Below are 22,452 nucleotides of genomic sequence, written 5' to 3'. Positions count from 1 at the left end.
AATCGCATGCTCATTTAACTCAATGTTTAATGAAAGGATGTATAAAAACTTACAAATCTGAGAACTCAACTACACAGACAGTGGGATGACGGGTATTCAGTTTTCAACATATACATACAGTATAGCTATAGGTGTTCTTCCCCTTCCCTCTTCCCTTGGGTCCTTACTTCTGGCTCCTATTTTGTCCTGCAACACCATTCTCTTATTGGGCTAAGGGGAGGTTAACGGACAACTTTTACTGCTTTTAGGTCAGTGGAGAAAACTTCAGGTGTTGAAAAGAGAGAAAAAAAAAAAAAGTGGGAGAAAAGACATCGTTTGTTTTTCCCCAAAACCGCGATTACAATTTTTTTGTCCTGATTTCCTTTTGCCATTTCTGATGCTTCAATGCATGTCGCTAGTGACTAGCCTGCTGCTAGTGAAGTCACATCTGCTCACAACTTCCCCTGGAACATGCACGCTCTGTATACACCCTTCTCCCTGTGAGACACACTGATGTCAAAGCGGCTGCTTGTACTGACATGAACCCACCACAGGCGTCTGCTAGAAAAACAGCATGTCATTTTCTGTTCAGAAAGACAATCCAGACACTAGTTTTTTCAAGTCTGATTTGTAAACCAACCAATTTGTCAGAAACTAAAATACAGCATTTTGTTGTTCAGCTTGGAAAGAAGCCCACAATTAGGTAAGGCAAGTGCATCGATTCACCTGTTTATAGCAAGTATCCGCGTTCCCTCTTACAAACACACAGACTCACCGCTTGTCACGTTCCATCTAAAAATTAAGATTGCCATCACATTATTACTTTTGTCTTGTTAACGTAGATTTTTTTTAAAACTAGTTTTCTTAACTAGACATAATCTCAAAGGATACATTCTGAAGTAAGACACCTAGAGGATAAATACTAAAAACATTTTCTTGGGTTTAAAGCTCCCCCACACTTTCAGGATTTTTGCATAGTACAGACAGAGCCCAGCTTTATCTCTAAGAAGCATGCCGTATTTTCTGACACTTTTGCTGAGAAGGAAGACTTATTACCCAGGGAGTCATAATTTCAGCTTACCAAATATATTCTAGTTGGTTTGTGTTTGTTATATACCCTTAATTAGTTCCAAGTACGCTTTTAAATAATCGAAAACTTCTCAAAACCTATTACACTAAGGACCATTATCTTCCCACCTCCCCTGGATTAGAGGAAATGAATTCCAGGCTTAAAATGCACAGTCTTTTTCACAAGTGGGGCTGAGGGGAAGAGAAGGGAACAGACCCTGCTTGAATCATGCCACGTACAACTATGGTTCTGAATGCTGGGAAGGGAAAGAGGTTTTTGTAAAAATTAGTTTTTTGTGGGGTTTTTTTTTTGTGTGTGTGTGTGGTTTTTTTTTTGTTTTGTTTTTTGTTTTTTTAAAGACAAGTAACATTCAGTCTAACAACACGGTTTCCTGTTCTTTTTTGATGGAGGCTAGCACTGGGTGGTCGGGTTCCGTGACTTCGGAGTCCCCCCCGCCCAGGAGGACCGACCGCCCCTCGTCTAGGGCGAAGACATCGGAGCCCTGGTTTTGGCATGAGTGTTTGACCACCTCGTTGGGCGTGGAGAAGGTTTTGTCGCACAAGTTGCATTTGTAGGGTTTGTTGGTTTGCACCAGCATGTTGTCCATCTGACTCCCTTCCTCGAACGTGCAGAGTTCTAGGGTCTGTTTGTCCACCATGGTGTAGGTGTCGATGCTCTGGTTGAGGCACACGTGGCGGGCGGCCTGGTTGGCCCGGCAGAAGCTCTTGTCGCACGTGCTGCACTTGAAGGGCTTCCCCGTGTGGATGTACATGTGCTCGCGCCAGTGGCTCTTCTGGATGAACTTGCGCCCGCAGATGGTGCACTCGTACTTGCGCCTCTTCACCTCCCGCTCCTGGTCGGCCTGCTCCAGGTTGTCAATGTCCGCGATGTCCGAGGGGGGCGGGGTCTCCGACTGCTGCTGCCCGTCGATGATCGGGGAGTCCGAGATGTGCTGCAGCTCGCTGTCGCTGATCATGCCCGCCTCGGGCACCTCCATGCTGTCTTTGCCCAGGTCGGCCGCGTTGGTGCAGAGGGACAGGGGGACGCGGCTCTCCCCGGGCTGGCTGGAGGTGAAGGGGACCCCGGTGTGAATCTGCAGGTGCTCCCGCAGGCTGCTGCGCAGGGTGAAGCGCCGGCCACACAGGTGGCAGGCGTAGTACTTGGGGAAGCTTCCGTTCCTCTTCATGATGCTCGGCTTCACGTGGGCGATGGTCAGGGCCGCAGGATGCTCGTCCGAGGAGGAGGCCTCCAGGTTGGTCTCCTCCCCGGGCGGAGGCGGGGGAACAGGAGTGGACACAAGTTCTGGAGAGAGCGAGGTCTGCAGGGGGTCGGCGGGGGTCATGTTTGTCCGATTCACCTGGGCCAGATTGGAGGTCAGTTGGGACAGCTGGGGCGCCTCGGGCACCGGCTCCCGGCTCATCCTGGCTGGCGGCGGCCGGGGTTCTCGCCCAAGTTTTTCAGGCGCGGAGGCAATCTTGCTGGCTTGTCTCAACTGGTGGTCGGCAATCTGAATGCCATACAGTGAAGAAGCTAGTGGGAAGACTTGGTCGGGATGGGAGAAGGTGCCCTGGCTGGCGAGGCTGGCTTCCTGGATCAGGGGGTATGCGTGCAGAAACTTGATCCCCTGATCTAAGCGCACGGGATCGATCAGCTGCGGAGCCATCTTGCCTGTGTACATCAGGTGCAGGAGATAGCTGAAAATGTCGGGCTGGATGTCGGTGGGCTTCAATCGGACACACTCACTGGAAGAGACGAGAAACAAAGCCCGTAAGTACATGTCACGCGGTGTCTCACATGATAACAGAGTCTGTAGGAGAAAAAAACAAAAACAGACAGACACTAGCAAACAATGGAACAGAACACTCTCATTACTGACTGTTAAGATCCTCTGGCCCCGCTGAGCTCTTAGTTAAGTCTAGGGCTCTGTACTATTCAATCCTGAGCTCAACTCTTGTCAGGAAAGTGAAACAGCCCATCTAAGAAGGAAGATACGGGGAGCTGGTGAGCATGAACAGTGTAAGAGCATGTCATCAAAACTGTTAATGCCCCCCAATTCTTGGCGCTGTGTGACTCTCTCTCGCAAAGGCAAAGGTGGAGGCATGGCAAGTGATGGGAGAGCAGGTCAGGCCAGCCACATTTCCGGTACTGCTAGATGGCATGAAAAAGAGGCCTAGGAACAACCTGTTCCTTATTACCCTCAGCCTCAGCCCTGCTGAGGGGCCTGTACAACCATGTTGCCATCTGACGGCCAACAGTCAGGGAGAGGTCAGAGGAGTAATGCCTTCCTCAGTATCAGAGATGTTAGTGGTACGACCGACAGTTGAATCTAGGCCTAATTTCTAAAACCACACCAAGAACCTTCAATACAAGTACCCAGTTGAGCCAAAGGGGGCAGAGGTTGATGACTGATTGACAGATGGAACCAGAGAGCGAATGTAGCCGATCGTATGGCTGCTTTTCTAACTTATAGACTCTACTGCTTGCATCATTTCAGAAACAGCAACATCCTGATTGAGCACCAATGGCAAGGAGTAAGGACTGTTCTCAGACCATCAGTAAAGACAGAAGTTCTAACACAACACTGAAAACCAATGCGATGCATTATCTACATAAATAAGGTGTATGATACATCCAGAGTGGATCTGTTCTATGCATATGTGTATCTGCAGACAGCTTCCTTGAATGACTTTAAAATTCATAACGATTTTAGCTTGTGCAGCTTCTTGTTACAACTTTTTGATTGTTTTAACAATCACATTCAGTGGTTAAACTCTGTATTTTGCACGATGTTAAACCTTGAGCTTTTAAGTTTACCATTTTAGTCTATTTAAAAAAAGGACCTGGGCACCAGTGGCTCACACCTGTATTCCTACCTACTCAGGAGACTGGTATCTGAAGATTATGGTTCAAAGCCAGCCTGGGCAGACAAATCTGAGAGATTCTTATCTCTGGCTAGCTAGCAAAAAGCCAGACGGGAAGGTGGGGCTCACTGGTAGAACAATAGCTTTGAGCAAAAAAGCTAAGGGAGAATGTGAGGCCCTGAGTTCAGGCCCCAGTACTCTCTCTGTCTCTGTCTCTCTCTCTCACACACACATACATACACACACACAAAGTAACTTTAATAGCAACTTGTCACAGTACTATCTCAATAATTATTGTACAACTGTCAGTTGTATTTTAAGAGTGAATACAAATAATTCTGTGACATGTTTGACCACAAAGTATGGAAACCAAAGAATGAAAACAAAACATAAAACCTAGCCTAACCTTAACAGGACAAAGGGAGAGGATATCTAAGTTCCTCTTAAACACACACACACAGACTGTTCATAGCCTTACTTGGTGCCTTTTATTTTTATATTTATATTCTTTATACTTAATAGGAATGTAAATACAGGTGGTCTTTCAGCACAAGGTAGGTTCCAATAATAGCAGGTGTAGTGTAACATATGTGACATATTTAGCTGCTCTGGGGACCTTCAATATTAAAAATATTCATCCTTCCAGGATGAAGCAGAGACCAGAGGCTTGGGAAGACTTTCAGGAATGCAAATTACCCAAGATTAGTAGGCTCCAGATGGACCTGGTCCTCAAGGAAGGAGAGGAGAGCTAGAAAGCCCGCAGCCCTCCCCTCTCCTTGCTAACGGGGAAGGGTGCCAGAGGAGGCCTGATAAGAATCAGCCTCCAGGAAAGGTACTAAGAGCAGAATCCCTTTCCAGAAGAACTCTTCCGTGGGCTTTGCCATTTCTTACTTGTGGTTGGACAGGCCATGGTTGTGAACAGTCAAATGTTAGACAGCTACTGCAGTCCCTGACGGCAAGGACAGGAAGAAGTGGAGAAACCCGCAGCCCACACGTCAGCCGGGCTGGAGGGAGAAGTCCCCTGGGCCAGGCAGTTCTGGCTCAGTGCCAGGGAGAGGGACGCAGGGAGGCCCTGGGGAGATCCCCAGACACCAGTTCATTCTGTTTTATTTAAAACATGTCCTTTTCCAAAGCAGAAGCATGTGTGTGTGCATGCACACACGCACACACACACACATACGTGCGCGTGCCCATAAAAAAGGTGGAGCTTTGCCAAGTTCCCTGTGCCACACTTCAGCCTCCGTCACTCAACCGCTGTTACCCCTCAACCTCACTCTTAGCCACTCAGCTCCACTGGGGCAAGACTTGAGTGGCTTTCTGCTTCTCCAGTGTCTTCCCAGCAAAGATGTCTACTTGAAGAACATTTTAGGCAGGCAAAAAAGAAGTGAACAGCATTTTCGTACAACTCTAAGGCCTCTTTCAAAACTTCCACAGTAATTTCCTTGTTCAATCTTTCCTTCATTAAAAATTTACAATTAAACATTTTCAACTAATGCTGAGCATTGTATTTAGCAGGGCTTAGCCCTCCGTACTTCTAATTTTGACAGCTTGACGTCTGCAGAAAAAAATGTAGAGACATCTAGTGGTAACTACAGGACATTAACACTGTCTAAGGACTGGAGGTGTGATTCAAATGGTAGAGCTCCAGCTGAGTGAGCTCCATGTCCTGAGTTCAAATCCTGATACCACCTTTCTCCCCCACTCCCCTCTCCTCAAGCCAACAAAACACTGCCTACAGTAAACCTGAAGGTGCTTGTCCTAGTTTTAGTCACGGGCCCCATCAAGCTGAAGGCCTGTCTCCAGGGTCTCCCTGTGTTTGTCTCCCTGCACGTGGAGGCAACGAGGCCAGGCTGGCTACCAGGAGGCTCCTCCAATGCCTATGTCACCTCCGGTGTGGTCACACAAACTACTGCTTAAACTGGGGTCTTCTAGGACGCGAGATCATCTTCTTTTGTTACAATGACATTTATTCTCTGCCATTTACTTAAGTAAGGAATTTTCTTGCCTTTAATAAAAGCCCATTACATTTTCTTTTACTTCTACAATTGAAAATCTTTTCCTTTTTAGAACCATTTATCTGTATGGAACCTAAGTACAAAGCCCCCATTTAGTGACCAATTCTCTAACACATTGAACTTAAAAGGTGCCATCTTACTACATTGCTCAGACTGGCTTTCAACTCCTCTTGATTCTCCTGCCTCAACCTCCCGACCAGCTTAGTGCTGCGGCCAGCTGGCCCTTGCCCATAATTACACTTGCTGTAATCCTGTGCTGGCCCTGCTGCCGCTCCAGGAGTCCACCAAATGGCTCTCCCCTTATGTGCATACCATTTCATTATACTCTGTGGTGTCTGTGTCCACAAGGATGTGTAAGACCCAGTCTCTGCCCTCAAGAAACTTACAAACAAGGTGTGTATATGAGGAGGGGCTGGAGGGAGGGGTCTGAGTATACAACTAAGAACAGTTGAAGGAAAATGAGGTACAAATAAAGTGCTATGACCATGAGATGATGAGGTCACTTTTGATTACTTGTCCACTTGGTAGTGGAGGGGCAGGAAGAAGGATGTGTGGTGCGCGGGAGCCGTGGGAGCTGGTCAGGCCACTGTGAGGTATGGTGGAGTGGTTCAGAGATGCCTGGCAATGGGGCTGGGGGTCAGGCTCAGGCCTGCAGGGCTCCAAATGAGAAGATAAGGAACTGGACAGTATTTTGGTGTGCAATGCATCTTCTTGGTTTCTGAGCAAAGGAATCACACATTCAAGAAGTTTCTCATCAAAGGAGACATTTATTTACTGTCCTATATTTAAAGCAGTGATTAGCAAAATTAGTCTGACAGTAAAGTACAGCGTGAATGCTTAGATAATGGAAATGAGGAAGCGTGGACCGATGCAAAAGGTAGTTGGAAGAAGGCGTGACCTGGGGATTGGTAAGATGTGATCTGAAAGGGGGTTTAAGCTAGGGAGCTTGAAGATAAGAAAATGAGGAGACCTTAAGAGACACCATGCTGTTTTCACCATGCCGGATGAGATGGGAGGTGGGGTGGGGGAGCAGTCAGTCCTAAATGAGCAGAGGCAGCCCTGGAGGCTCTGGAGTAGAGTTCAGGAGACACAAAGATGGGAGGCCAGAGCGGGAAGCTGCAAGTTTCCAGTAGCAAGATAAGACCTACAGGAAAGACAGGAGTGTAAGGAGAGTGGGGAAAGCCTGAGGCTGGGGCTCAGGAGGTCAGGGGCAGAGGGCAGAGGGTAGAGGGTAGAGGGCAGAGGCCAGAGCAAGGGCAGCCAGCTCCGCAGTGCAAGTGACAGCTGCTGCAGATGCTGAGGGCAGACCCGGGCCTGGGTGGGGCAGTGGTTTTGGCGAGGTGACCTTGGAGATGGGACTGCGGTGGAGTCAGGGCTGGGGAGGAAGCCGTGGTGCAAATGGGCAGGAAGAGTGTGGGATGCGCAAAGTGCACCAAAGGACACGGGGCCCTTTTAAGGACTTCTGTGGTGAAATCAAAGACAGCAGCGCCTTAGCTCAAGTCCCCACCCCCCACAGGCTGGATGGGATGCAGTGTGGAAAGGGATGAAAAGTATAAAATACAGAAGAGAAAAAAAATGGAGAGCTGTGAGGGAGGAGGATCAATTTTTCTTTGACCTCGAAAGACTCTTTTCTCTAGGATTCTTTGGAGAGATGGGCAGAAAGATAGAAAAGAGGGAAACTGGGGGAATTCTTGATTGAATTCAGGGGCCTGGGGCTACGGGAGAGAAAGAACTGGGCTTAGAGACAAAGAAGGCTTACTGACAGAGGGGAGCTGGGTGTCATGACTGGCTCTGGGGGAGGAATCCTCGCAGGTCATGCAGGTGAAACCCAGGGTGGGGATTTGGAGGGGAGGGGCCCACAAAACGGGCAGGTTTGGTGAATCTCCAGGGCTACTGAAAGGACCGGTAACCAAGAGGGCAGAGGGCTAAGGTCACAAGGGAACTGGACACCTAGGAGCCTGGCACAGGCAGACAGACTCATGGTCTGGACAAAGGCAAAGAGTGGGCTTGGTGGGAGGAGGGCATGGGAGTTAGAAGTCTACAGCCATTAGATAGTATCAACCACTTTAGTTACCTGGTCTGATGGACAAACAACATCTTAAAGTAATTGGAGAATGAAGCAAGAACTGATTTGTGTGCCTTGAAGTACACATCGCCGATTGCAACCGTGCAGTCACACAGGAAACCAAACTCTCGCTGAGCGTTTAACTGCTGCAGTAGAATAAGTCCATGGTTGGTCAAATCCATTTTTTTATAAATCTGCAAAGTAAACAATTTTGTTTTTAAGAAAGGTGGTTCACAAACAAGAATGTGTCCTTTATAGTCACCAACAGTAACCATCAAAGCTAACATGCCAGCACAGCTCCCATATTGTCAGATGTATAGCTAACTAGCACACTGGTGAATTCCATCCTCAGAACACACCTGTCAGAACTCCCGTGGGGTGACTCACTGGGATTACACACTTTGCTCAGGCTTACACAGATTATACGTGGAAAAGCCAGGCAAGAACCCAGGGAATCTACCTTTAAGCATCAGTCCTTGACCTTGAAAGCATTCAGGACCAGCTAGCTAGTCTTAAAAAAAGATCCTAAATGAAAATTCTAAAGATATATCAGAATTTGTCCAATCTTCTAGAGACAGACCAATTGAAGTGCTGGCTGGAGTCACATCTAGGCGGTGGTGGAACTCCCTGCTTTCCACTCCTTGCCACGGATAGAATGGCTGCAGATCCCCTAGGATTGGAGTTAGCCGTTCCTTTTGTGAAGGAGGAACTAGGCTTTTGAATGCTCCAGACCTTCCACCTGGAAAGTGGAGGAATCAAAATATAAACTTTGGTGTACCAACTTCAAATTCTATGGTTTCTATTACTCTCAGACAGCCCTTCAGCCAATTACTCAGGTCTGAATCTACTCATAGCAGAGAAGCTGCCTACTAATGCTTTGGCTATCAAATTCTTAAACTGCTCCTTCTTACAGTCAGACAGCATTTGTAAAGGCCACTGTGGGACTGGGGGAATGACTCAAGTGGTAGAGCATTATTAGACTAGCAAGCTCAAGGCTCTGAGTTCACCTCTAGTACCACCAGCGCAGCCTGCTACACATAGATCAATATACACTTCATGGTGAGAACAAGGGGATGCTTTTTCCCCAAGATTGGGAACAAAGAAGTATATGTTCTCTCTCTCCTTAACATACAGCACTGGAAATAACTGACATGTAACGAAGGAAGACAGGAAATAAAGGTATACAAACAGGAAAGAATAAACCAACCTGTCCGTATTTGCAGAAGACATGGTTGTAGAGAACCACAGGCATTTATCTGTCTTTCTATCTTAAAAAAACGCTCCTAGAACTAAAACGTCAGTAAGATAAACATACAAAAAATCAACTAGAATTATAGCACTGAATATATGGACATTGAAATTAAAACTGCAATACCATTTATAACCACCCAGAAAAAAATATATAAAGCGTAAATCTAACGAAGCATGTAGGACTTGCATGGGTAATTATAAGTTGCTGATGAATCAAAGAAGATCTAAATAAGTGGAGAGACACTATATTTATGGATAAGTCTCACCTTAGTTAAAAGACATAATCAGTCTTTAAAGTTTAGAATTTGACATAATATCTGTTAAAATACTAGCAAGATCTGTTATTGAGATATAGGCAAGATTATTCTGCATGTATATGCTAAGGCAAAGGAAAGACAATTAGCAAAACAACTCTTTGAAAAGAACCATATAGCTGCTAGATGCTTACCCCTATAGTTCTAGCCACTCAAGAGGCTATGAGCAGCTTAAAGGCAGTCCATACAGAAAAGTACTGTAGACTTTATCTCCAATTAGCCATTAAAAAACAGGATTGGAGGCATAAGTTAAGTGGTAATCGTGCCACTTGACAAGTAAGCCCTGTGAATAGGAGGCCCTGAGTTTAGTCCTGGTACCAGAAAAATAAGCAAGTAGTCAAAGTAAATAAATAAGAACAATAACAAAGGAAAAAATCAGTCTACCACTTTTAAGATGTATACTGGCAAGAAATTCAAAACTGTTGTCTTAGCAGAGAGACAGGCATGCAAACCAATGTAGGAGAATATAGAAAACACTGAAACAGAGCCACACAGAGTCACACATTTCATGGTTGAAAAAGGCACCAAAGTAATTCAATGAAGGAAGTAGACCTTAATAAATGGTGCAGACAGGCAAGCAAACAGGGAGGGAAGAAGAGAGGCAGAGAAGACAAGAAGGGACTGAGACCTGTCTTGTACTTTATGTACAAAGGAACTTAAAATGTATCATGAGCTTAAATGTAAGACACACACCATAAAACTTCTGGAATGAGGGATCTAGAGCTAGGCAAAGAGGTCCTACACTCAGCACCAAAAGTAGACTCCATAAGGATAAAGTGATAAATTAAACTGAAATCGAAAGTAAGATTTTGTTCCAGAGATGAAAAGACAAGGTAAGAAGAGTAGGAGAAAATGTCTTAGAACTTTTGCAAGCTACCCTTCCAGAAACAGGCTACTATCAGATATAGTACTCTCAAAACTAATAATAAAAAACCCAATCAATTAGAAATGTGCAATAGACTTGACTAGATATATCATCAAGGTAGATATACACATGGCAGAGAAACACAGGGAAGTGTTCAACATCGTTTACTTCTAGAGAAACCAAATTAAAAACACTGCCTGTTTAATGTGCCTATCAGGATAGATAAAATTATCAAAAATCACCACTCAATGGTGGTGAGGATGTGGAGAAACTGGATCACTCACATATTGGGGATGACAATGTAAAGTGGTACAGATTCCTTCCTTCTTTCTCTTCTTCTCTCTCCTTCTTTTCCTTTCTCCCCCTCTTTTTCTTTCTTTCTTCTTTCTCTGTCTCTGTCTGATTGCTAACGTAGCCCAGTCTGGTATTCAACTTTGACCCTCCTGCCCAGTGCTCAGAATCAGGTGCTGCCATGCCCAGCTTAGTTTTAAATTAACAAGAAATATTCTTTTTTGACTGTGTTTTTAAGTCTATGCACTTGCTATGAAGGATTCAAACATTACAGAGACACAAAGAGAGCTGTCCATGATCACTTTTTAAGACTCTTTCTCAGTGTCACTTTAGGACACTTAATGATGTGAATCATATATTAACTGGCCACTTCAATTTCTTCTACTGTCTGTTCCTGAGTTTTGCCCATGTTTTTCTTGGTTTGCTTTTCATCCTTTTTTCTTTTTTTGGTCGGTCGTGGGGCTTGAACTCTGGGCCTGGGTGCAGTCCCTGCGCTCTTCAGCTCAAGGCGAGCACTCTACCGCTTGAGCCACAGCACCACTTCCTGCTTTTCATCCTGATTTAGAAAATCCATCCATCAATGAGCTTTGTGTCACCTGCATAGCTAGTGCTTTCCTGACTTTCTTGGCCTCTCCTTATACTGAACTTTTGTGTGTGATGGGGATGGAATTCAGGGTCTCACACATATTAAGAGTTCAACCACTGATATACTTCCAGCCCCAAGATTTTTGATGTATGATTGCCTCAATGTCATCAAATTTCTCAATAGCTTATAGGAGGATTATGAATGGTTCTATATAATGCTGTCTACTTTCACATAGCAAAATACACAGCTCCCTCTCTTTCCATAAACAGACTAACAGTGTTCTATTCAGCCCATAAGAAGGAAGTGTGATAAGAAATGCTGAATGTTTCCTTTTTAAGGGAGTAATTTTAGGATCTCAATTTAGGAACATCTCTTAGATCAGGAATCACACTGAACATAAGCATTCAAATATAGAGGGAGGAACACATGTGATGGCTCTGAGAGATGAAAAGGAGGAAGAACACAGAACAAGTCATATGTTTAAAAATTCATGTGGGAGAAAATCCAAAGATCAATTTAGGAACAATCTTTAGATCAAAAATTTGTTCTCAGAAGAGAAAATCAAAGTGGAATCGCCTGGATCCTTGCAGTGAAGTACTCTGAAAGCGTGGAGTGAGAGGCAGCGGAGGCAGCAGGAGCACAGGGGAAGGACTGCGTTTCGGGGCCTCGCTCTCCTTTTTCCTCTTCATGGTCCCCCAAATCACTGCGCTGAGGGCTTAACTTGCATAAAGACCATGCAGTTCAGGCTGACCAGGCTATCCTTCTTTGGAAAAATGGCTGAATTTTCTACCTCTCCTCCTGTGTGGATAAGCCTCCTGTGTCTGGTATCCAGGCCACTTTGCACCCGTGATGTCTTCCCCTCCCGCCAAGATCACTCTGGCCGTTCTCTCCCGCGCATGCTCTGCTGCCCACTTCTTCCTGGGCAGCATCCCCTGGTTGAGTGCATCCTCTTCTACCCTGTGGTCCCAAAGGAACCTTCAGCTTGATCTAAATCAGTGAACTCAAAATACCTGACCTGCTCACCCCTTCTCCCGAGTGAGAAGCTGGTGTACAAATCTGTTCTGTATTCAAACTCAGTCTTGAGGAGTCTCAACTCAGGTTCCAATTCTCTAAGACCTTACCCCTCACATCAACTGAAACCCCTCCCAATTCGCCTCCCAAATCTGATTCTCCATTCCTTACCATCCACTACGTACAGTCAGATCTTTCTGAAGGGCGAATCTGATGTTTCTCTGTCACCTTACTATTGCTTTCTCTGCGCTCTAGACTCCAGAGCTGATTCAAGCTAAAGCTTTTCAGACTTTCTGATTTCACACTTACACAAAACAAACAAACCACTACACGGAGGCGGGGGCGCTCCAACAGTGCTGCTCTCTATTCTGCAGGCAAAGACACAAGCTAGTCACAGGCCTAACAGGGATGGGAGCGTATTTCCCCCTAAGTGGGCAGAAAGGACAGAATGCAAGTGCATTCTCCCAGAGGAAGAAGAGTGGACACTATATCCAAACATGGAAAATAACCTTTTCTAAATGTAAACACAAAACCTTCTTTTGTGACATTAAGTATCCACTCAATTACTTTTGGACCCAAGATTGTCAGCTTGGGCATCCAGTATATATAAACATTATCAAAAAACACTTGGCTGTAATCCCAGCACTTCAGAGGAGGCTAAGGCAAGACCCCATCACCCCAAAACAACAACAACAAAATCTTTTTTTGGGGGGTCCGGTCGTGGGGCCTGAACTCTGGGCCTGGGCACTGTCCCTCAGTTCTTCAGCTCAAGGCTAGCGCTCTACCACTTGAGCCACAGAGCCACTTCTGGCTTTTTTCTTTTTGCTTATGTGGTGCTACGGAATCGAACTCAGGGCCTCAGGCATGCAAGGCAAGCACTCTACCACTGAGCCACCTTCCCAGCCCCATCATCTTGTTTTATGTTAGGGAAGACAGAATGTTTACTGGGCCAGCTGAGCCAGGTAGTTTCTTTCCCAGAAGGTCCCTGACGTCCACCTGCGCAGAGCCTCATTTGGCCCCTGAGAGTCTGTAACACTCCCTGCTGCGGGCCTCCTCACACTCTGCGTCACCTCCACTGGCCACAGCAGAAAGGGTCACTGGACAGAGGCGCAGAACCTGATGGACCTGAGATACTCAGGGGTGGAGTGGCTCAAGTGGTAAAGCACATGCTGACCAAGGGCAAAAGTTCAAGGCCAAGCAGAGCCATACGTATACGGCTCACACTGAAAAAAACATATTGACACTGCACTCTGGACCCTAGGGCTGATCCAAGCTATAGCTTTTCAGACTTTCTGAGAAGCATATATATACACACACACACATATATATATATATGTATATATGTATATGTATATTATATGTATGTGTATGTGTGCTGATACTGACGCATAAACTCAGGGCTTCTTGCTTGCTCTTGGCTTTTTACTTAATACTTGTGTAGTGTACCACAAGTATTGAGCCACACCTTAAGCCACACCTCCACTTACAGCTTTTAAAAGTCGAATACTTTTCTTCCCCAGGATGGCTTTGAACTGTGATCCTCACATCTTAGCCTCCTGAGTAGCTAGTATTACAGGAATGAGCTACCACGCCTGGCTTCAAAAAATTTTTGTTTTGATACATAACATGTTACATTCCAAAGCCTGGTATTGGCACGCAGGAGCATGTACTGACATAAGCATGTGCATTCATGCACTTGCATATTTGCACACACATGCACTTCCTCGAGGCATCTGTGCATGTGCCAGTTATGTAGTCCTTCAGATGCTTCTAGAAAGCTAATGGATTCTTATAATGTACTACTTTACCTAAGTGCCTACTAGGTTACGTAGGATAGTGAAACTAGTAAGTAGATGTTCAGAGAATAGTGAAGTGTTCCAGCCATGGTTTGACATCTAAATAACTGGGTAATTGGGGATAAAAGCTCAGTTTCTTTTAGTCCTATATAGACCTAAAAAACTCTCATCAATTGCACATGTGCTATATTTTGGATGAATTCTTCAGTTTAATGTCATCTGGCATTTCCCCATGGTAATAATTAGTTTTGAATGGTGCTTGGGAGTTTTCTATGACCCTAAAGGGCAAAGAGCCTGAGAAGAATGAGACAAGTACTCTGATATCTATTTAAGGGTTCAGTTATTATCTTAAACCAAGACAATGGTCAGCCTCTGAAGAGATTTTCAATCCACTACACAATGGGAGGGCTACAAGGTATAAAGACTATCTGACCAGCGCCAGCAGAGCTGTGCTGGAGGGGAGGGCAAAGTACACTGTAGTTCAACTTGAAGGAAGGAGCAGGAGCAGCAATCTGAAGGAGGAGTTGGGCAGGATTAGAAGATAATACCATGATATTTAGAAGATAAAAAGTCAACAGCAACAGTGATGCATTGACTTGGGATCAAAGCACCCCAGAGGACTTACCCTGTCCAGCTAGGTGGGTTTAGATTTGAGACCTGCAGAGGTCCCCAAGGCTCAGAAGTCCAGTGATTGACTTCAGAGTCTTCACGGACGCCAGGCTATGGGACAACACAGCTCTGTCCAGAAATCGCTGCACTGTTGGCCATAGGGGCTCTGTCTCAGGGCCTGAGATTCTCCACTGGTGCTTCACAGGGAGCACTCCCACAAATTCTTATAGGTTCTAGTCACCACGGGCCACAACAAAATAAGGACACTGATGGTCCATATAAAATCTCCAACCACTGAACAGTTCTATGGAACTTAAAAGCTTCCTTGATGTATACATGTGTAATTTTTTTATGTAAGTAAATAGTCTAGAAGACAAGCTCATGTCAGATAGGTTAAAAACCAAAAAACGCTTTCCTAAGTCAAATAGAAGTAGTCATTTAGATAATTAAGACAATCTGTTTTGTAAGTTGCCACTTCGGTATCAGGACACTGAGCAGCTGGCTGTCACAAGCTGGGAGCTTCCAGCTTCTTTCTCTGAGTGGGATCTGTGGGTTTCCCGTCTCGGAATGTGCAGCTGAATGAGACACTTGTAATCGAGCTGTGTTTTCACAACCCAAGTTTCTCCTTCACTCTCCCAAGAAGAACTAAAGACCAAACAGCTTTTGGGAATTGATGATTCACTTTCTAAAGATAATAGCTCTTCGAACACACTAAACACCACTTAGGCGACCCATTTCAAGGGCACTAAAAGGGTCCTCCGAAGTCCTTGATTTTATTTGAGTGAAGCATAAATGAATACTGTAATGCACCAAGCACATCAGACAGAAGCATTACTCACAAGTAAAATGGATTCTTTCAAGTGGTTTAGATCACTTAGCAGGACAAGAACTGCCTTTCCAATTAGTATGATAAAAAATTAATGTTGAAAAAACTGGAAAAAAAATGTTGGAGGCCCCATGAACTAAACCTCAATAAGCCTGCTCATTTCAATTTCAATATATACTTATAACACAATTCAAAGGTAGGAAATGGATTTTATTTAGTTGTATTGACAGTTTGAGAAGTTTTCTCTAACATTTCCTAAATTTCTTTCTTTTGTATAGGGGATTGAAGTTTCTACTCACCTCCAGCCCCCAATACACTAGGGCTTGAACCCAGGACCAAGGCATTCTTAACTTAGGCTGGCAGTCTACCACTTTTGATGGTCAGTGGGAGATAAGAACCTCACAGCCTAGGCTGTGACCCTCAAATCTCAGCCTCCTGAGTAGCTAGGATTACAGGCTTACGCCACCAGAGCCCTGCTTCTGTTTCTTTAAGCAACAACCATCTTCCACTGTAATTAGAAAAAGGAGGGCCATTGACTATTAGCAGTAATTTTAATATTGGAAAGCACTACATTTCTAAAAAGATTTGTCTTTCCAATTTTATTTTGCTTTTGTTTACATTTAGTTTTTAATTCCCAATCAAATTATTCCCAATAGTTTTGGGGTCAGGAGGCTGATTCAGGAGTACTTTAGGAGTGGCTCAAGTGGCAGAGTGCCAGCTTTGAAACAGCTAAGCAAAAGCACCAGGCCTTGAGTTCAAGCTCCAGTTCTGGCATGCACGCGCACATGGGAGAGACACCCACATGGTTGTAACTGGGGATTATATGTTTCAGCCTCAATACACAGCTTCTAACTTGGCTCTTGTACCATAAAATAATGGGCCTACACGTCCTGAATTGCTAAGTCTTGGATAGGGTTCTATAGCTACTGACTCCACATCTTTTTTTTTTTTAAAAACAATTTTATTGTTATTATTCAGGTTGTACAGAGGAGTTGCTATTTCATAAGTGAGGTAATGAGTACATTTCTTTTTAGACAGTGTCACCTCTTGCCCTCCCCCTACCATCCCTTGCCCACAAATTGCATAGTTCACTTTCCAGTCTCTACTGAGTGACTCCACATCTTAATAGCTATCTCACCATTATAAAAAATTAAAAATATTTTTATTTAGTTTATAGCTTGCTAATAAGACTTATAACCTGAGCACAGTGATGGTTTTAAAATGTTCCTAAATCTAATGTTTACAATTGTAAAAAAAACTTAAGATGTTCAGGGTCAAGTTCAGAGATTCAAAGAGAAAGAACGAGGAAATGATAAAGGGCCTTTTGCCTGGTGAATTTTGAAACTTATGGTAAAAATCCCCTGTAGATTGGCAGTTCCTCCTGTCTTCCTTTCTTGTGTCTGGGGCTACACTACCTGCCCAGCGTTTCAAAGTTCTTACAGAGGGGCGTGGCCATGTCTAGAGAGAGCAAGGAGCAGCCCCTGCTAGGAAAATACGGGTCCCAAGCCAACATCACAGCAGCCTGGAGCTTGCTTCCCAGCTTCGGCACTTCTCAAACATGGAAAGCACGGCCTTGAGACCACGGGGCTACAGGGTCATCTCCTGAGAGGACGGCCGGAGGAAATACACTTCTGTATTATTTCCAATCTCAGCTGGGGGGCGTTAACTGGTGCACTGCCTGGCGAGCGGGAGGCCCCGCGGGCCAGCCCGGCTGGGCCAACCATACACAACACACCTCCCCAAGTCCGCTCAAAATTCACAGCAGCCTCAGACTTGTTTTAAGCCGTCACTCGCTGCTCAAATCGCCCGTGACTGAAAGGCCCCGTGTCGTTTCCTCTTCCTTTCGCACCCAGGCGAGCAGGTGTGCGGACGGGAGGTGACTGGTGAGTGGCCCCGAGACACACCACTCCGGCCACTTCCGGCCTTTTTGGGTGTCTGGGCGGTTTCGGCATCATGCCAGTTCCTCGGTCAGGCTACGTAAACCCAGGGCCACACGGTTCCCAGCGAGCACGGCAGGGTCGCTTTCTTCCTAAGAAGTACCTCGACCGGCTCGTCCCGGGCTGGTGGCAAGCCGCCGGGGCGGGGGCGGGGCCGGGGCCGGGCAGCGCGGCACTGCGGGCCGGGCCGGGGCCTGTCAGCGCGGCACTGCGGGCCGGGCCGGGCCGGGGCCGGGCAGCGCGGCACTGCGGGCCGGGCCGGGCTCGAGATCCACATCTCTCTCTAGGGTTATTCAGACAATGCGCGGCGGCCCAGCTGAGGGCAGGCGCGGTTCCCCGGGGCCGCGGGCTCGGCTCCCGCTCCGCCCGCTCGGCGGCCCGGGCTTCCTTGTGTGTGGCCTCCCGAGTCCACCGCCAGCCAACAGCGACAACCACCTCGCTCCCGACGCGGCTTCGGGCCGCCACCCCGAGAGACGCCCGGGGCCAGCCCGGGGCGAGGCGGCAGCGACGGCCCGGCGCCCCAGCACGGGAACCAGGCGGCGCCCAGGCAGCGCCTCCGCCCAGTCTCGGGGCCGCCCAACGGCCGCCAGGCCACCCCGCCCCCGGGGAGGGGCCCACCCGGGGCGGGGCGGAGCTGGGGGGGGCGGGAAACCGCCTGCGCCGGGCCCCCGGACCCCTCCGGTCCCTCCGGTCCCGCCTCCACCCCAGGGCGCTGAGGGGCGGGGCGGGGCGGGGCGACGCGCTCCGGCCGCGCCGCACGCTCGGCGCTGCCCTCGGCCCGCGTGTGCGCGCGCGCGCCCGCCCGCCCCAAGTCCCGCGGAGTTTAACACAAAGCCGACGCCTACGCCGTGCGCAACGCCCCGGCCGGCGCCGGAGGGGGGGGGGGGTAGGGGTGTTGAGGGGGGAAGCGAGGGGGCGGGGCGGCCCAGCCAGGGAGCGGGGAGGAGCGCGCGCGAGAGCCGCAGACAGCGCGAGACCCGAGGAGGCCGGAAGCGCGCGTGCGCGCCCCCGCCCGCGAGCGGGGAGGCGGAGCCGCGGCAGTAGCGGCAGCAGCTGTAGGAGCCGCTGCCGCTGGGAGAAGCGCCAGAGAGGCCGGGCCTGCTCCGGTCGGACCGGATCCCTCCCCTCCCCCTCCCTCTCTCCCTCCCCTCCCCCAAACCCACTTCCGCAGCTCGCGGCCTGGCCGCCGAAGCAGCAGCAGCAGCGGCGGCGGCGGCGGCGGCGCGTCCGGAGGAATACGCACCTGAAGGGCCCGCCTACCGGGGCTCCAGCGCGGGACGCTCACCGGTCTCCTCCGCCCGGGACGCGCTTCGCCGAGGCGGCGGGAAGGGAGGGACCGGCGGCGGGGAACGGAACGCGAGCCGCCCCCCTCCCCTTCCTCCCTCCCTCCTCCGCTCCGCCGCCCGCCCTCTCGGCTTCCGTCCCCTCCCCCTCCCGCAAAGCCCCGGATGGAGCCGCCGCCGCCGACTCGCCGCCGCCTGGCTTCGGGGATGGTTTTGTCAGGCGGCCAGAGCCCCGGCGCCAGGCGCCGCCGCCCCCGCCCCGCGGGGCGCCCCCGCCCGCGCTCCCCAGAGCCGGGTCCCGGGCGGCCCGGGGGGGGGTCCCCCCTGCGCTTGCCTCCGTCCGGAGCCCCGGGACGCCGGGACCGTCCGCCGCCTTTGTTGCCGCCGTCGCCGCCAGAACCGTTTGCGAGCTCCGGGGGGCCCCCGCCCCCCTCCGCCTTCCCGGAGCCCGGGCCGGGGGCGGCACGTGGGCACCGGCCCGGGGCGGCGCTGCGCGCTTACCTGTCGCCGGGCTGGCCGGGCGGGGGGAGGCGCGGAGCGGCGGCGCGGGGCGGCCTCGGCGGTGCGGTCCTCCCCGCCGCCGCCTCTCCCTCGCGCTGCTCGCTGCTGCTGCTGCTGCTGCCGCCGCGGTCGGTCTCCGGCGCGGCGGCGGCGGCGGCGGCGGGGCTTTTCCTGTCCGGTTACGTTAAGGTCACATGACCGAGAGAGCGGAGCGACTAGTGCAAAGAGGCTGCGAGCGGCTCCCGCCGGGGGGGAGAGGCGGCGAGAGAGCAGTGGCGGCAAGAGCCCCCTCCGCCCCCCGGCCGCTCCCCTCCCCCGCCCGCCTCCGCCTCCTGCTGCGCCGCCGCCGCCGCCGCCGCCGCCGCCGCCGCCGCCGCCCGCAGCCTGGCTGCGCCGCCGCTCCCGCCCCGCCTCGCCGCGGCGAGCCGCGCTCCGGCCGAACTTAGGCAAGCCATGTGCAGCCGGGCCGAGGAAACTTCTGCCTCTCCGCCCGGCGGGGCCGGAGGCGTGGGGGGCGCAGCCCTCCCCCGGTCCACGGGCGGCGGCGTTTCGGTAGGACCCCCGGGGGTGCCGAGGGACGGACAGCTCCTGCTGTCAGCTGGCGCTTGACATCTCTCGGGGCTCCCCCACCCCCTCGCACCCCTCTCTCCTCGGACCAGGTCCCTTCCCCAGCGCTAAGCTTAAGTTCTCTTCTCAGGGCATCGCCGCTGCCTTCCTTGCGGCCGGTGGGACCTGCAGAAGGTACCTGCGTGCCCCGTGTGTCCGCCGCGGGCGGTGTCTGGCGAGTCGGGATGGAGGCAGGTGGCCCTAGTGGATTGGAGGCTGCAGGGCCATGTGGGTTGCCAGAGAGCTGTCTGACTCTCCTGTTGAAGTTTTGGCCTTTGAAGGGCTGGCGCCGTGGATCCCAGAATTGCAGTTCTCTTAGATTGCCAGGTCCAGAGAATCTTGGAACCCGAAGATCCCGAAACACCGTTCACCCGGCCGTCTAGTTAGAATTCCTTGGTTATTTTTAATATTTTAAAGTTTACGTTGTTGTTGTTGCTGTTGCTTTGCTAGAGTTCTTCCCTTCTCCCTTCTCTGAGGACTAGACTGGAGTTCTTCATTTCCTCATTTAGGATTTTGAAGACATAAAAGTGTGATTCATAAGGAGATAGGATAGGTAGCCGTTTTCAGATTACTTAAGTTTTATAGTTTTGTGTGTGTGTGCAGTGGTAGTGATTCTGGGTATTGAATTTTCAGGGCTTCCCATTTGCTAGGCAGGCTCTGTACTACTGAACGCTCTAGCCTTAACTCTAGTTTGAAAGCCTGTCAGCCTGTTTATATGTATCTTCATTTTGATTTACATCCAGACTAGCACAGTGCCTGTTTACAAAACATTTAAGGTAAACCTAACTATCTGAAGACATTTAATATACAGAGTACCCCTCCTAGACATCTTGAGGTTGATTTAGCAGTCTTATGTCTGTAGCTGTGGATGACTTCTTAGAAAAGGAACAGCTCGGTTAACTGGTGGCCCCAAAGTGAATAATAGATTCAGCATACACCTTCCTTGAACTTTCTTATTCTTTGATCATCTAGATAAATGACTTGTCGAGTGGTTAAATGTCTGCTTTCAGAACCAAATTCTGGCCCTGATCTTAGTGTTCAAGTTCACTGTCACTAAAAAAACATCAAGGTTGGCCTTCAGATTGGCATGCCAGGTTCTTCCCGGTGGTTCTATAGTTGAAGTCTGTTTCCTCTTATTAGGAAACTAAAATGATTTTGGCTTTTTCTTTCCTGTAGAGAACCATAAGATCTTTGAATTCTCAATTTCTTTGGACTTTAGAGTACTCAAAACTAAGTACTGAAGTTGTAGGTGGAAGTGGTTGGACAGAGACTTCCCCTTATGTCTAGACTTCTTGAATCAGAGTAACTTTAAGGATATGTGATAGTTCCAGAACTCTAGGTTTATAGGAAGAAACCAAGATAACAGTTCTCAGACTAAGAACTAAAGGATGTACTGTCAAGATGGTCTGTTCTCTTCCAGAGCTGCTGATCTCAAGTTTAGAAGTGAGCTTCTTTGCTGCTAATTCTCAAGGCATAGACAGTGCACTTGATTTTTTCCAAGTATGTAGATAAATTTTAGTCACCATCACCAGGAAATAACTTTATAAAGGATTCTGGCTGGGCGTTAGTGGCTCACACCTGTAATCTTAGCTCCTCAGGAGGTTGAGACCTGAGAATCGCAGTTCGAAGCCAGCCAGGGCAGGAAAGTCTGTGAGACTCTTTTTTTTTTTTTTTTTGTCGGTTGTGGGGCTTGAACTCTGGGCCTGAGCGCTGTACCTCAGCTCTTCAGCTCAAGGCAAGCACTCTACCACTTGAGCTACAGCGCCACTTCCGTCTGTGAGACTCTTACCTCCACTAAACCATCAGAAAAAGTGTGTCTGTGGCTCAAGTGGTGAGCACTTTTCTTGAGCTAAAGAGCTGAGGGACAGCACCCAAGCCCAGAGGTCAAGCCCCACGACTAACAAAAAAGAAAAAGAGAAGATTTCTGTAGACTGTCTTGTTTTCCTCAACTGGTTGAAGTAGAAACATCTAGAAAGATATGTGTGTCTGCAAAGGCTGGAGCAAAAACAGCAGCAATGCAGAGAAAAGGACTGTTTAAGAAGTCCAACTTTGGAAGAGCCACAAATCTTGAGTTAAGTAGTAAAACTTAGAAGTCACTTTTTAGTGTTTGTGTACTGATTTATTTGGGTGCTTTGAAAGTAAACCTGGCAAATCAGGAGTTCAAAATAGTTTAATATGTTTTTTTCAAAGAAAATAGATCAAATTCATCAAAAATAAGTCATGAGTAGTCTAAAGTCTTGTATTTTTATTTGTGATCTGAGATACAACCTATAAAAGCTCCCATTTGATTATATTTTGAAGAGAGTAGTTCTACTGAGAGTGTCTTAATTTTCTTTCATTGGTTTAGTGACCATTTATATAAAATGTTTATGTAAAATTTATATAAACTGAGATCATGCCCCCTCTAGGATTTCCCTGTGTTTTAGGGAGTTTTTGTTCTAAACCTGTTGTAGACCTGTAGGTCTACATGTTTTCAATTGTGATTGTAAGGAACACTTTTGTTTTTTGTCAGACATAGGACTTGAACTCAGGGCCTGGGTGCTGTTCCTGAGCTTTTTCCCTCAAAGCTAGCACTCTTAACACTGAG

The 22,452-nt window shown here is 48.5% G+C and overlaps 1 protein-coding gene across 3 annotated transcripts; it reads right to left on the bottom strand.

The window, feature by feature from the left end:
* Positions 1-9: 9 nt before the first annotated feature.
* Zbtb2 (zinc finger and BTB domain containing 2) lies at positions 10-19,452 on the bottom strand. Of its 3 annotated transcripts, none has more exons than XM_070011081.1 (3): positions 19,260-19,452; positions 7,999-8,183; positions 10-2,790 (listed from the first exon to the last, which is right to left on the bottom strand). In XM_070011081.1, exons 2-3 carry the CDS (start codon positions 8,169-8,171, stop codon positions 1,419-1,421), a joined length of 1,545 nt encoding a protein of 514 aa, XP_069867182.1. In that variant the 5' UTR covers positions 8,172-8,183; positions 19,260-19,452; the 3' UTR covers positions 10-1,418. The 3 variants fall into 3 exon arrangements, with proteins under 3 accessions (XP_069867182.1, XP_069867180.1, XP_069867181.1); XM_070011079.1 differs by lacking the exon at positions 19,260-19,452 and adding an exon at positions 18,719-18,852; XM_070011080.1 differs by lacking the exon at positions 19,260-19,452 and adding an exon at positions 12,087-12,107.
* Between the last annotated feature and the right edge of the window lie 3,000 nt (positions 19,453-22,452).

The sequence above is a fragment of the Dipodomys merriami genome, unplaced genomic scaffold (assembly GCF_024711535.1).
Source record: "Dipodomys merriami isolate MVZ:Mamm:240054 unplaced genomic scaffold, mDipMer1.0.p SCAF_8, whole genome shotgun sequence".
Taxonomy (NCBI): Eukaryota; Metazoa; Chordata; class Mammalia; order Rodentia; family Heteromyidae; genus Dipodomys; species Dipodomys merriami.
This window is presented reverse-complemented; position numbering and strand designations above follow the sequence as displayed.

Excerpts from the sequence above, each read along its gene's own strand:
- Zbtb2 (XM_070011081.1), bottom strand. The coding sequence starts at position 8,171 with ATGGATTTGACCAACCATGGACTTATTCTACTGCAGCAGTTAAACGCT. Across the intron at positions 2,791-7,998 it reads TTGTTTGTCCATCAGACCAG|TGAGTGTGTCCGATTGAAGC; the intron begins GTAACTAAAGTG and ends CGTCTCTTCCAG.